The following is a 13,353-nucleotide window of genomic DNA, read 5'->3' as shown; positions in this document are numbered from 1 at the left end:
TGCCCAAACTTTTAAAAACGAGTGTAATTTACTACTGAAACAACTTACTGAGGGTTGTGGTGGATTCTCCATTACTGGCAATTTTTAAATCAAAATTGGATGTTTTTCTAAAATACATGCTCTAGCTCAAACAGGAACTAACTCAGGAAACTTCTGTGGCCTGTATTATGCAGGTAGTCAGACTAGATGACAGTGGTCCCTTCTGGGCTTATAAATGTATGAACTACTCTGAAAAGTGTGCAGCTCTTTCCAAGATTGAATCCTAAAACAGGAATAGTACGAGAACGACACTTATAAAAACTAATATTTTAGCAAAACTTACCTCCCACTTTTCAGATGCAGCATCTCCACGTTTGCCCGTTTTAATAAGAAACAAACTTCCTGTTCCATCTGAAATGGTAACCCAGGTAGAAGATGAAAAGTGTATTGATGCACAAAGGCGATTATCACAAGCTGTCACGTCTGAAGGTAGCCTGAATACTTCTCTCGGCTTTCGAAAGGCAGTGTCCTATAAGCAAAAAGCAATGAGATGTTGACAGAATTAGATATGAATAAAACATTTCATGAATAGTTGTTTTATTACACCCAATTTTAGATTAAGAAACCTGTTCACCAGCTTCTCTGCTAGTAACCTCTGCTAAATCAGACAAAATATACCCACATTTCAAATTTAACTGCATGGTACAGAACAAGCTAATTCTATTTTATAGCTAGCTCTTACATCTGTCACCACCAACATGCTAAATATTTTATATTAAGAAATTATCTTTCATCTTAGAGCACTTTACAAACTGAAATAGACATATAGTACAAACACAGAAACACTTCATCCACTACTGAGATGAAGCCACTTCCATGTTTCAGTTCTCAGCAACATTAGACTGTTTAGGACTGAACTGATCGCAATCATATTTAACTAAAGCTGCAGAAACATTTTAGTTAGAATATAATAGCCCAGGTTGGAATTTAACTGGGAGTGTGAAAGTTAACATCTCTATTCTCATAAGAAGTGCTAGGGGATAGAATCACAGAAATATAGAAGTCATCAAGTCTAGTCCTCTGTGTTGATATTTAACGATCAAGAAGAGATCAGACTTCAAATGAGTCTCAAAATCTCCTTTATATGCAGATCTAATAAACAGAGTGGACACAGCTGTTCCAAATATTATACAGTACTATCAAGGCTGCCTGCTCAAAGCAACAGTGAATTGTGGGTTCTCTACTTCATCCAGACACTAGGTCTTTATTGAAAGAAAAATAATTGGTACTGTAAATACTGAAAGGTTACTCTGGATTAATAATAATTAAAAAAAAAAAAAATCACACCTTCCAGAAGCTTACACACATCCTTTGTCAAAGGTTCATATACTTTAATGCCAGAACAAACCAAATGGGCTCGGGATAGAACAAGTTATTTTCCTTCATTAATGAATCAACTATTATAAACAGTCCAGATTTTAACCCAAATCAAGAATCTGAGAGTTTTAAAGATTGAGAACACCAAGGGAAAGCCAGTTGGTCAGATGTTCAAAGATTTTTTTTAAATTGATTTAGAAATTAAAACCAACTTTAACTGGCCTATTAAGAAATGCATTCGGTTTCTCAACTTTCTAGAAAAGTTGTTTTATACAGAAAGCTAAATTTTAATAGAAGTGATGGCTAGAAAACAAGCAAGCAAACAGTAACTGATATCAGTCTTTTCATACATGATATGGTGGGGAAAGGATTTGGATAGAACTGTGCAAGCTTAATTCAGCCTCTTGTGTGCATGCATTTTGATACAGTTTTTAATGTCAAGCTGACCAGTCTATAGATACCCAGGTCATCCCATTTACTCTTTTTAAACACTGGCACTATATTACCTTTCTTCCAGTCCTCTGGAATTTTTCCAATGTTCCAAGACTTAGTGAAAAAAATCATCAACACTTCAGAGTTTCTTGGCCAGCTCTTTTTAAACTCATATACAAGTTGTCTAGACCTAATGTTTTAAAAATATCTAACGTTAGTAGCTGCTGTTTTATAGCCTCCTCAGTTAATGTTGGAAAGAAAAGTATTTCATCATATGACATGACTACATCGTCTGGCTTTTTCCCCCAAATACAGAATGGGCATCTCTATTGATCATTTCTGCCTCTTCTACATTAACAACAATTCTACCATTTCAACTGAATAACGAACCAGTGTCATTCTTAGGATTCCTTTCGGTTTTCACATTTAAACGTACTGTCCTCAACTCTGTTGGCCATTGTTTTCTTCTTTGGTCTTTTTGCTTTATCAAATTTCTACAATTTCTAGCTTCTAACTTGTATTAATTTTTATCAACATCACTTTATTCCATTTGCTAAAGAGAGAGAAATGCATTCAGTTCCCCTCGAAAACAGTTTTTTCCCCACTAGTATAGTCATCTGTCAATTTTAGAACTGTGGATTTTGGGGCAGTTATTAAAAACTTAAATCATTCCCAATTATTCACACTTCTTTGTTCGAATTCTCTCTTCCAGCTAATCTGGTTCAACTGTTGTTCGCTTTCTGAAATTGTTCTTTTTAAGACACCTTGTATACATATTACTGATTTAGACTCTATTCTGTTTGCGCTCAACAAATGTAAGTAATGATAACTTGCACCTACGCAATCACAGATTTTTAGTTCTGTGGTCAGGTCCTCTTTATCAAGACGAAATCTAATACAGAATTTGTCCATGTTGGATGCAACAATTTTTGAGTTCATAAACTGCCATCTATCATATTAGAAATTCCATCAGTGTAACCTGTTTGGATGTTCCTGTTAAATTGTATTTATTACATAGTTTAATATTTGAAATTTAATGGTGAAAGCTCTATTCTGCATCCAATGATCAATGCAATTGTGTTTGGTTTTCCCTTTATGATTCTTCAGCTACAGAATAATTTAAAAACACCAAACCCCACACTCAGTGCTCTGTATCACTTCCATCAAAAAGGAGCCAGGAATGTGCCTAAATGTCATTCTGCCTTTACTAAGTGTGATGCTGTATGACTGAAACATGACCATGTATATCATTGATATTGCCACAGTTAGACAATTGCAACAAACTTTGTGCAAAGTATATCATGCAAGGTATCAATGGAAAGTTAAAAATTGCTAAATAAGATTATCCTGTTTAAATCTATGTATCACTGTATCTGAAGTTATGAATATTGGCTATATATCTGTATTTCAAATGTGTTTGTTCCTGCGGTAACACCCAAGGTAGTTTACACCCAGTCTAGTGAATGGACTACTCAAGCTTGATGACCTATTAAAGACCCTTAGCTCTCACAATGGGCCATAGAAGAGACTCATTTCACCCAAATGTCTCTTCCTGCAGATTCCTCAGCCTCTAAGGGGCCAATGGCTACCCCCCAGTGAGTCATCAAGACATGGAAAGACATGTGATATGCTCAGGTCACCCTGGATTCCATCTTGTGCCAGTAACTTTCCACAAACTGCGTTGTGAGCTTTGTTGGAAATGGAAAGTTTCCAGACACATGGCAGAGGGTCTAAAAGACCCTGGAATTACTCCATTTTGTCGCTTTCCTGCCCTGATTCTCTGGACTGTGGATTTATGATTAAAAGGAGCATACTGAACTATGAACAGAGGATGGTCCAATCTTTTGACGTTAGCAGAGACACCTTACAAGCCAGCAGTCTATAACATCACTGCTACAAACCTGGTAAGAACATTGTAATTATTGCATGTATATGATTAACCATTTTAACTCTCTTTTCTTTTATTAATAAATCTTTAGATTTTAGTTACTAAAGGATTGGCAGCCGTGTGATTATTGGTTAAGATCTTAAGTCATATTAACCTGGCTACATGACTGATCTCTTCAGATTAGAAGGACCCTATATGTGATTAAATTGGTTTTCAATAACCACTCCTCCTTCGTTGCCTCTGTTTTTGCCTACACTGGTCTACTTGTCTAGCTATAGACTACTACTGCCTCAGTTGAAACAGAGGTCAAAATTTTGCTCTTTTGGTGGCTGGTTTATACAGGAATTTCAACACTGCTTTGGAATCTTTTAACATATGTAATGTTTCATCAGTCTTCAGGACACTAAAGCACAGCCTTCGAAGGGGAGATCTTCAATATCACTTGTACTTCCACAGAAATCCCCAATTGGTGCCATAACAAGCAGCATCACGGTTACTCTGGCAGTTGAGTCTACAGCATCCAGGGAAGTCTGCAAAGCAAACTTTACAACCCGTCAACACTTCACCAGGAGGAATTGGAACTTGCCTCTGAAGTTTTCAGGTGGTTTACTGATGAACCTGGACATAGCATCTTAGTTATAACGGGTCAAAGGGCCTGATGGTGAGTTATGCAGAGCTATAAACCTACAGCTTAATAAACTGTTCTACCAAAAATCCTTTGCATCCTTTTCTTTACAGTGTAGCTTTTGCTCTATCTTGGCAAATCTTTCATTTACTGCTAACAATCCAGGAGCCTGGTGGGGTTCTGACAAAACTGTTTGAACCCATGTGATGGAACCTGGTACTTGCATTCCGTACGCTTCGCCACAGGCACGATGGATGATGGAATTTCCCCATAAGGTTTTAATGTGTTACATTATTGACTTATAGGGATGACAACTTGAGGCAGAGGGTAAAATGTCTGAATTTGTGAGGTTTTTCTCTCCACGAGCTCTATTTGTATACCAAAGGACATAGCCATCCTTTTCAGGAGTTCTTAGCAGGACTTAAAATCATTAGGTGTGTTTGGTACCAGAGCCTCGAGTGGTGACAAGGATGATGCATTCAGAGGCAGCAGGCTAGGACCATCTTGAAGCTGGTCTTGAACTGTCAACGTAGAAAACAGTTAATACAGGCAGCGGGCAGTCCTGATCTTTGGAGCCCAGCAGAAGCTCGTTACCAACATCAAGTGGTCTGTCATCATGACCAGGTGAAACCTCCATCTTTGAGGGGCATGTTTCTGTAATGCAGTGGCTGCTCAGTACTGACTTTGAACAGTCCATTGGTATCAGATGCGGAGACTTCCCTTCTTGGGGATGTCTTTCAGTAGAGCAGTGGAGACAAGGACCTGGACATTGGTGACATCTCCCATGATACCCAGAAAGGCCAATGGTGGGGCTGATATAGCACCAGACACCAGTTGTGCCTACACCAGGACTCCAGGCCTTCAACCTGTTCTTGTTAGCACGACTTCGATGAGAGGGGAAATTAATCATAGAATCATAGAATATCAGGGTTGGAAGGGACCTCAAGCGGTCATCTAGTCCAACCCCCTGCTCAAAGCAGGACCAATTCCTAACTAAATCATCCCAGCCAGGGCTTTGTCAAGCCTGACCTTAAAAACCTCTAAGGAAGGAGATTCCACCACCTCCCTAGATAACCCATTCCAGTGCTTCACCAGCCTCCTAGTGAAAAAGTTTTTCCTAATATCCAACCTAAACCTCCCCCACTGCAACTTGAGACCATTACTCCTTGTTCTGTCATCTGCTACCATTGAGAACAGTCTAGATCCATCCTCTTTGGAACCCCCTTTCAGGTAGTTGAAAGCAGCTATCAAATCCCCCCTCATTCTTCTCTTCTGCAGACTAAAGAATTCCAGTTCCCTCAGCCTCTCCTCATAAGTCGTGTGCTCCAGCCCCCTAATCATTTTTGTTGCCCTCCGCTAAACTCTTTCCAATTTTTCCACATCCTTCTTGTAGTTGGGGCCCAAAACTGGACACAGTACTCCAGGTGAGGCCTCACCAATATCGAATAGAGGGGAATGATCATGTCCCTTGATCTGCTGGCAATGCCCCTACTCATACAGACCAAAATGCCATTAGTCTTCTTGGCAACAAGGGCACACTGTTGACTCATAGCCAGCTTCTCGTCCACTGTAACCCCTAGATCCTTTTCTGCAGAACTGCTACCTAGCCATTCGGTCCTTAGTCTGTAACAGTGCATGGGATTCTTCCGTCCTAAGTGCAGGATTCTGCACTTGTCCTTGTTGAACCTCATCAGGTTTCTTTTGGCCCAATCCTTTAATTTGTCTAGGTCCCTCTGTATCCTATCCCTACCCTCCAGCGTATCTACCACTCGTCCCAGTTTAGTGTCATCGGCAAACTTGCGGAGAGGATGCCCTGGATTCTCTGAAGTGGGAAATGTAGGAACCCATTTCACACTCTCAGGACTCTGTAAGCCAGGGTGGTGCAATACCAGCTGTCAACGTCTGAGATCAAGACTGTGATCTATGATGGGACATACTGGTGGCAACATCAGGGGCTTCCTGGCTATCAGTACCATGATCTGAGGCAGAGTGGTTTATGGTGATCTTGGAGTGGTATTAGGGGATCGAGGGAAGCAATATTGGGCTTGAAGCCACCAGTGCCATAACACATACAGATATGGGCATCAACATGGGCACCATGGGCAACTGCCCTAGCAGGACATTGTGGGTCTGGATGATCAGCAAGAGCTGTACCAAGAAGCTCAGCAGATCTTTTGCAGCTGAATAAGCCCCAGAGTGGTCTGTACTGCAAGGGGTCTCTGCCCCACTGTGAAAAGGGTCGATGGCTCCACCATTTGTGTCAAGGAAGTAGCTGGTCTCGATGGTCTTGGAACAGGTACCAGAGACAAGGACTCAGCTCTAAGAGAGTCACCAGGTTGTGGTACTGGGAAGCGGCAGGCTGAAGGTTGCTCTCTATTTTCGGTATCAGAATGGCTAACCTCTATAGCAGAGGAGTCCCATACCAAGGACTCTGATGATCTCAAAGCTATCCTTCTTGTAAGCTTTGGAGGTCAAGGGTGTTCAGAATGTTTGTGCATCTTTGAAGTCTGCTCCAGTGAGGGGACTCTCCTCCTGTATGTCCATAGATTATAAGGCCATGGGACCACTCCTGGAAGGAGTAATGGAGGGAATCCCTTGATCCAACACAAGTGGTTCTGATGCCAGGCAAAGGGCGACCTCCATGAGAATGTATCTGGGATACTGTTCTCTTTGCTTCTTAGTCCTTGTCTTGAAGCCCTGGAAAATTGGACACCCATCCTGATGTGATCCTCACTCAAGCACTTCAAAACAGCAAGAGTGAGGATCACTTACGGACATGAGTGTGACACACCTGGAGCAGGGCTGGAAGGCCTTGTTACAGGCTTCCCAAGTAGAGGGCACAGTCTGGAGCCCACAATCTATTGGGGGAGGGGGGGAAGAAAAGGGGAAAAAAATGAAAGAGGATCCAAAGGGACCCCAAAACAAGTGCAGTTAACTATAACCAGATAGACAACTAACCATGAAGGCATTTTCACAGGAGGAATCAAGCTGACAGCACTCTCTGAACAACATTCAGGCTTATAAGAAAGAACTGAAGGATGGGCAGGGCAGCACTGCTGTTTATACCCTCAGCTTGGAGCTCAAGGGACATAAGATTGCAGGCATGGTTGCCCCTACTAGTATGGAAAATTCTTCCACACCAGTGCACAAGGCACGCATGTGTACACAGTCACACACACACTGTAATGGACATTTCAAGCACTCAAACAAAAGCTTTGTGTTATAATAAAAAAGTACAATGGGATTTTACATCTTGATATGTAAAACTTTACATTCTATCTGATGCATTTTCTTTTCTTACCGATTGTAAGCATCAGATACAACGGATTTCTTATATATGCAATTACTAACAGGAAAACAAACATCAATCTTCACAAACAGGTGTCCATTTTATGCACAGAAAGCTGACTACCAATATCTTAAAATTACATATAAAGTCTTGCAACTGCAGTAGCATAGAAAAATTGCTCATTACCCATCTGAAAAATGAAATATATGTTGCCTTTATTTTTTTTTAATTATATTATGCCTATACCCTAGCACCAAGACATCATGGTGATGACTGCTATATAGCAGTTAGACAAAATAAATAGGATTGGTGAGGGCATTCTAAATTATTCAATTGTATGGCCAGGCTTTCTTTCAAATACAATTCAATCTGCATATCGACTAACTGTAATATAAAATATTAAAGAAGCTCTCTTAGAAGGTGGCAAGGGTCAGAAGGTGTTCTTCCCTTAAAAATCAATCCCATCATTGTATCAGCTTCTATTTACCTAAAGGTCTGTTTCATAACCAAGATCTCCAAGGTAACCAGGCCTGAATGGTTAGCATTTACTATGGGTAAAGCAACAAACACACTGAATACATTCCTGAATAGCTTCCTCAATCAGTTTGCAGATCAGTATGTCACTCTAACCTTTCAGTTATGAGTGCTATTAATAAACAAGGGAGGCACAGATGCACTAAAGCAGCACATCCAAGCACAATTATTAGAAACAGAAACATCTTCTTTAGGGTTTCACAAAAAAGTGGCTTATAAAATAAGACTTCTAATCATGAAATCTCCACAGCAGAAGTACTGAATTTTTCTCTTATCTCTCAATGTATGATTCAATAACTTGTTTACATGGACATACATCTTTTCAACAACCTGTATCCTTGCTAAATTACAGAACTGTCCCACATTCCTCCCATCCACCCCAAATATTAAATCAGCAATTATTTTTTTCTTTGGATTTGCCCACTGGTGTATTATTTTAACGATTGATGGGCAGGCCCTGTAACAATTTTAAGATGTTCTTCTGTAAGGCTACAAATATGGCAAGTCGTTATTCTAAATATTTTTCACCCACCTATGTATCAATATTAACACTTTAGAAAAGACTCAATGATGCATCAGTAGTGACATGTGCTACCACAGGGGACAAGGAGGAAAGGGGCTTCAGTGGAAGCATCTTTTATTCCTAAGAGTAAAAGCCAGGGAATCTCTTTAAGAGAGAACCTGGCCCAGTACCCCTTCACCAGTCTGTCATGCATAGACCCAATTTCTGGATGCCACATGCTTCCAAGGCCAACTTGGTCTGGGTAGCATTTTTTGGTCATTCCTCCTAGATCTGGGACTCTCTGGGAGGGCACACTCTCAGGGTCAGACCTGTGGTCTGACACCCTTCCTTGAGATGGAGAGCGCCACTGTTCAGCAGTCTTAGACCTTGAAATCAATGTCTGAGGGTATGTCTACACTATGAGAGTAGTTCGATTTTACTTAAAGCAAATTTGTGGAACCGATATTACAAAGTCGAACGTGTGTATCCATACTAAGGACAGTAATTCGACTTTGTGAGTCCACACTAACGGGGCAAGCGTTGACATTGGAAGCGGTGCACTGTGGGCAGCTATCCCACAGTTCCCGCAGTCCCCGCTGCCCATTGGAATTCTGGGTCGAGCTCCCAATGGCTGCTGGGGCAAAAAATGTGTCGAGGGTGGTTTTGGGTAACTGTCGTCATTCAACAGTCACTCCCGCCCTCCCTCCTTGAAAGCGCCGGCGGGCAATCAGTTCGCGCACTTTTCTGGTGAGTGACAGCGCGGACGCCACAGCACTGCGAGCATGGAGCCCGCTGCGACCATCGCTGCAGTTATGGCCATTGTCAACACCTTGCACCTTATCATCCACCTTTTTCCAGAGTCAGATGCTGAGAAATCAGGCGAGGAGGCTACAGCAGCGCAGTGAGAACATTAAGTCTGAGAGGGGCACAGACCTCTCACAAAGCACGGGACCCCGCGCTGTGAACATCATGGTGGCAATGGGTCATGTTGATGCTGTGGAACGGCGATTCTGGGCCCGGGAAACAAGCACGGACTGGTGGGACAGCATAGTGCTGCAGGTCTGGGATGAATCACAGTGGCTGCGAAACTTTAGGATGCGTAAGGGAACTTTCCTGGAACTTTGTGAGTTGCTGTCCCCCGCCCTGAAGTGCAAGGGCACCTGGCTGCGAGCAGCCCTGACTGTCCAGAAGCGAGTGGCCATAGCCCTCTGGAAACTTGCAACGCCAGACAGCTACCGGTCAGTCACAAACCACTTTGGCGTGGGCAAATCTACCGTGGGGGTTGCTGTGATACAAGTAGCCAACGCAATTGTTGAGCTACTGCTGTCAAAGGTAGTGACCCTGGGAAACATGCAGGTCATCATAGATGGCTTCGCCACGATGGGATTCCCAAACTGCGGTGGAGCTATAAATGGAACTCACATCCCTATCCTGGGACCGGACCACCAGGCCAGCCAGTACATTAACAGAAAGGGCAACTTTTCAATGGTGCTGCAAAAACTGGTGGACCATAGGGGACGTTTTACCAACATCAACGTCGGATGGCCGGGCAAGGTTCATGATGCTTGTGTTTTCAGGAACTCTGGTCTGTTTAGACCGCTGCAGGAAGCTATTTACTTCCCGGACCACAAAATAACTGTTGGGGATGTGGCGATGCCTATAGTGATCCTCGGGGACCCTGCCTACTCGCTAATGCCCTGGCTCATGAAGCCCTATACAGGCGCCCTGGACACTGAAAAAGAACTCTTCAACTACCGGCTGAGCAAGTGCAGAATGGTGGTGGAATGTGCTTTTGGATGTCTCAAGGGGAGATGGAGAAGCTTACTGACTCGCTCTGATCTCAGCAAAACCAATATCCCCATTGTTATTGCAGCTTGCTGTGTGCTCCACAATCTCTGTGACAGCAAGGGGGAGACCTTTATGGCGGAGTGGGAGGTTGAAGCAAATAGCCTGGCTGCTGATTATGCCCAGCCAGATAGCCATGCGATTAGAAGAGCCCAGCGGGACGCGCTGTGCATCCGGGAGGCTTTGAAAGCTAGGTTCCTCAGTGAGCAGGGTAACCTGTGACTATTAAGTTTGTTTAAAGAGAAGCTGAACCTGCCCCCATTTCTTTACCCACTTAATGTTGACTATCCTCTGCAGTTACATACCCCGTCCCCCCCCCTTCAAACACACGTTTAAAAATAAAAGAAATGGAACTTTGGTAATTAACACCATTTTCTTTATTACGGATTTCGCAGTAAAGTGTTGAAACTGGGATGCAGACTGTGGTGGGGAGCGGGCGTAGTGATGGAAAGAACGCTTCTAAACTCGAGGAATGACAGGCTCCTGCTCCTAGACCGGTCCGCAGTGGTGGACTGGTTGTTTCAACGGAGCCTGCCACCCCTCCTTATCGGGACTCTGTGTGGGGGGGCTATGTGACTTTGTGGCGGGGGAGGACGGTTACAGATCCCCTGCTGCGTGGCTCTGTGATTCAGGATAAGGACCGCTGCATAAGATCTCTAACCGCCCTCCCCCGCCACAAAGTCACATAGCCTCCTCCCCCCACAGAACATGAAAACCACCTCCCAGACTGACCAGGGTGCCTAGTGACTGCAATGTGTGTGTGACCTTCTGCTGAACCTGCCCCTGTGTCTGTACCCTGGTAAAGGTGACGGTCCTCTCCAATTACCAACCCCTTTTCCCCCCCTTCAAACACACTCTCCTCTAAAAGAACATGATGGAAACAGTAATTAACAGAAACTTATTTTTTATTAGCAACTACACAGTTAGGGGATGAAACTGGGACGGGGGCTTGGGTGAGGCGGGAAGGAAAGGACTGATCAAATTTTTGGGAATGAGAGCCTTCTGGTACTTGAGCAGTCTGCAGGGGTGGAGTGAGTGTTTTCACGGCCCCTGCCGCCCCTCCTTCTTGGGACTTTGGGTGAGGGGGGTATGGGACTTTGTGGTAGGGGAGGGCGGTTAGAGAGAGAATGCAGCGGGGCTCTGTCCTCCTGCCTCCGGTCCTGCAGAACATCCACAAGGTGCCGGAGCGTGTCCGTTTGCTCCCTCATTAATGCAAGCAGCGTTTGAGTCGCCTGCTGGTCTTCCTGCTGCCACCTCTCCTCCCATTCGCTGTGTGATCGCTGGTATTGCGACATGTTCTCCCTCCACTGTGTCTGCTGTGCCGCCTCGGCTCGGGAGCAGCCCGTAAGTTCTGAGAACATGTCGTCCCGTGTCCTTTTCTTTTTCCGCCTAATCTGAGTCAGCCTCTGGGAGGGGGATGCCGGGGTAGGTCGGGAGATATTTGCAGCTGTGGGATGGGAAAAAGGGAGTGAATTCCTCACAAAGATACATTTTTGTGAACAATTAACATAGTCTTCCTCTGTGAAGAAGACCATGCACGGCACCTATCACATGCGCACTCAGGACAAGGTCTAATTTTTAGCCTTTGCATTCAGTACCTGGGGTTTTGCACTGGAGATCAGACAAGCAGGGCAGGACAGCGGAATTCGGGTAGCAGCCTGACATGGTAAGCCGTAGACTTTTGGCTGCTTAAAGCTTAATTGATAGCAGTGCCCTCCTTTCATGTTCAAAGCAATGCTCCTAGCGTTGGCCAGTTCCTGCTGCCGGCAATCCGGCCAGCATGAACTCTGCCCCTGTCCCATCCCTCTTGCGGCTGTCCCCGGGAAAGATCCCTGTATGCTGCCCCTCTCCCGCCTCCACCGCGTGGCTGTAAACCGCCGGTTACAGTTATGTAAAGGAATAGGCAAGCAGTCCCAATACTAACATTCCCCTAATTCAAAGCAAGTCACCATGAGCGACATCACTCTGATGAGGATTTCTGACACAAAGACCGCATGCTGCGTGAAAGCCAGCAAAGACCAGGGCCGTATGCCACCATGATCTGCGAGGCAATGATCCCAGAGTACTTGATGATAGCCTGGCACGGAAAAGTTTCCTACCACGGAGGACGCAATAAGGCCGCTCTCCCCAGGAACCTCATGCAAAGGCTTTCCAATTACCTGCAGGAGAGCTTCGTGGAGATGTCCCATGAGGATTTCAGCTCTATCCCCGGACATACAGACCTTATTTTCCAGTAGCTGCACTGCCAAGGACTAAAACGTTAAGCGCCTAGGGCAAACTAATCATGAAAAACCCATTGTTAATATTCCTGTTCTGTTCAAAATAAATGTTTACATGTTTAAAACACCTACCGACTGATCCTTCCCCTGATTCAGGGTCTGGGTTAACGCCTGGTGACGGTTGGTAGGGGATCTCAAGGAGGATGAAGAGATCCTGGCTGTCAGGGAAATCAGCGTTGTAAGCGCTGTCGACTGCCTCGTCCTCCTCATCTCCTTCCTCATCTTCCCAGTCCGCTAACATCTCAGAAGAAGCAGCCGTCGACAATATCCCATTCTCAGAGTCCACGGTTAGTGGTGGGGTAGTGGTGGCGGCCGCACCTAGAATGGAATGCAGTGCCTCGTAGAAACGGCATGTGTGGGGCTGGGATCCAGAGCGTCCGTTTGACTCTTTGGTCTTCTGGTACCCTTGTCTCAGCTCCTTGATTTTCACGCGGCACTGCGTTGCATCCCAGCTGTAGCCTCTCTCCGTCATGGCTTTGGAGATCTTCTCGTAGATCTTCGCATTCCATTTTTTCCCCGATCGCAGCTCCGAAAGCACGGACTCATCGCCCCACACAGCAATCAGATCCAAGACTTCCCGATCAGTCCATGCTGGGGCCCTCT

The 13,353-nt window shown here is 44.4% G+C and overlaps 1 protein-coding gene across 1 annotated transcript in view; it reads right to left on the bottom strand.

The window, feature by feature from the left end:
• Window positions 1-13,353, bottom strand: part of NUDCD1 (NudC domain containing 1) — a 124,741-nt gene that overhangs the window by 75,668 nt on the left and 35,720 nt on the right. Inside the window, exon 3 of the mRNA XM_054017854.1 lies at window positions 323-508. Coding sequence (XP_053873829.1) covers window positions 323-508 — 186 coding nt within the window. The remainder of the gene's footprint in view (window positions 1-322; window positions 509-13,353) is intronic.

This window comes from Malaclemys terrapin, chromosome 2 (genome assembly GCF_027887155.1).
Source record: "Malaclemys terrapin pileata isolate rMalTer1 chromosome 2, rMalTer1.hap1, whole genome shotgun sequence".
In the NCBI taxonomy this organism is placed as follows: Eukaryota; Metazoa; Chordata; order Testudines; family Emydidae; genus Malaclemys; species Malaclemys terrapin.
Note: the sequence above shows the minus strand (reverse complement) of the source record. Positions and strands in the feature narration are given on the sequence as shown.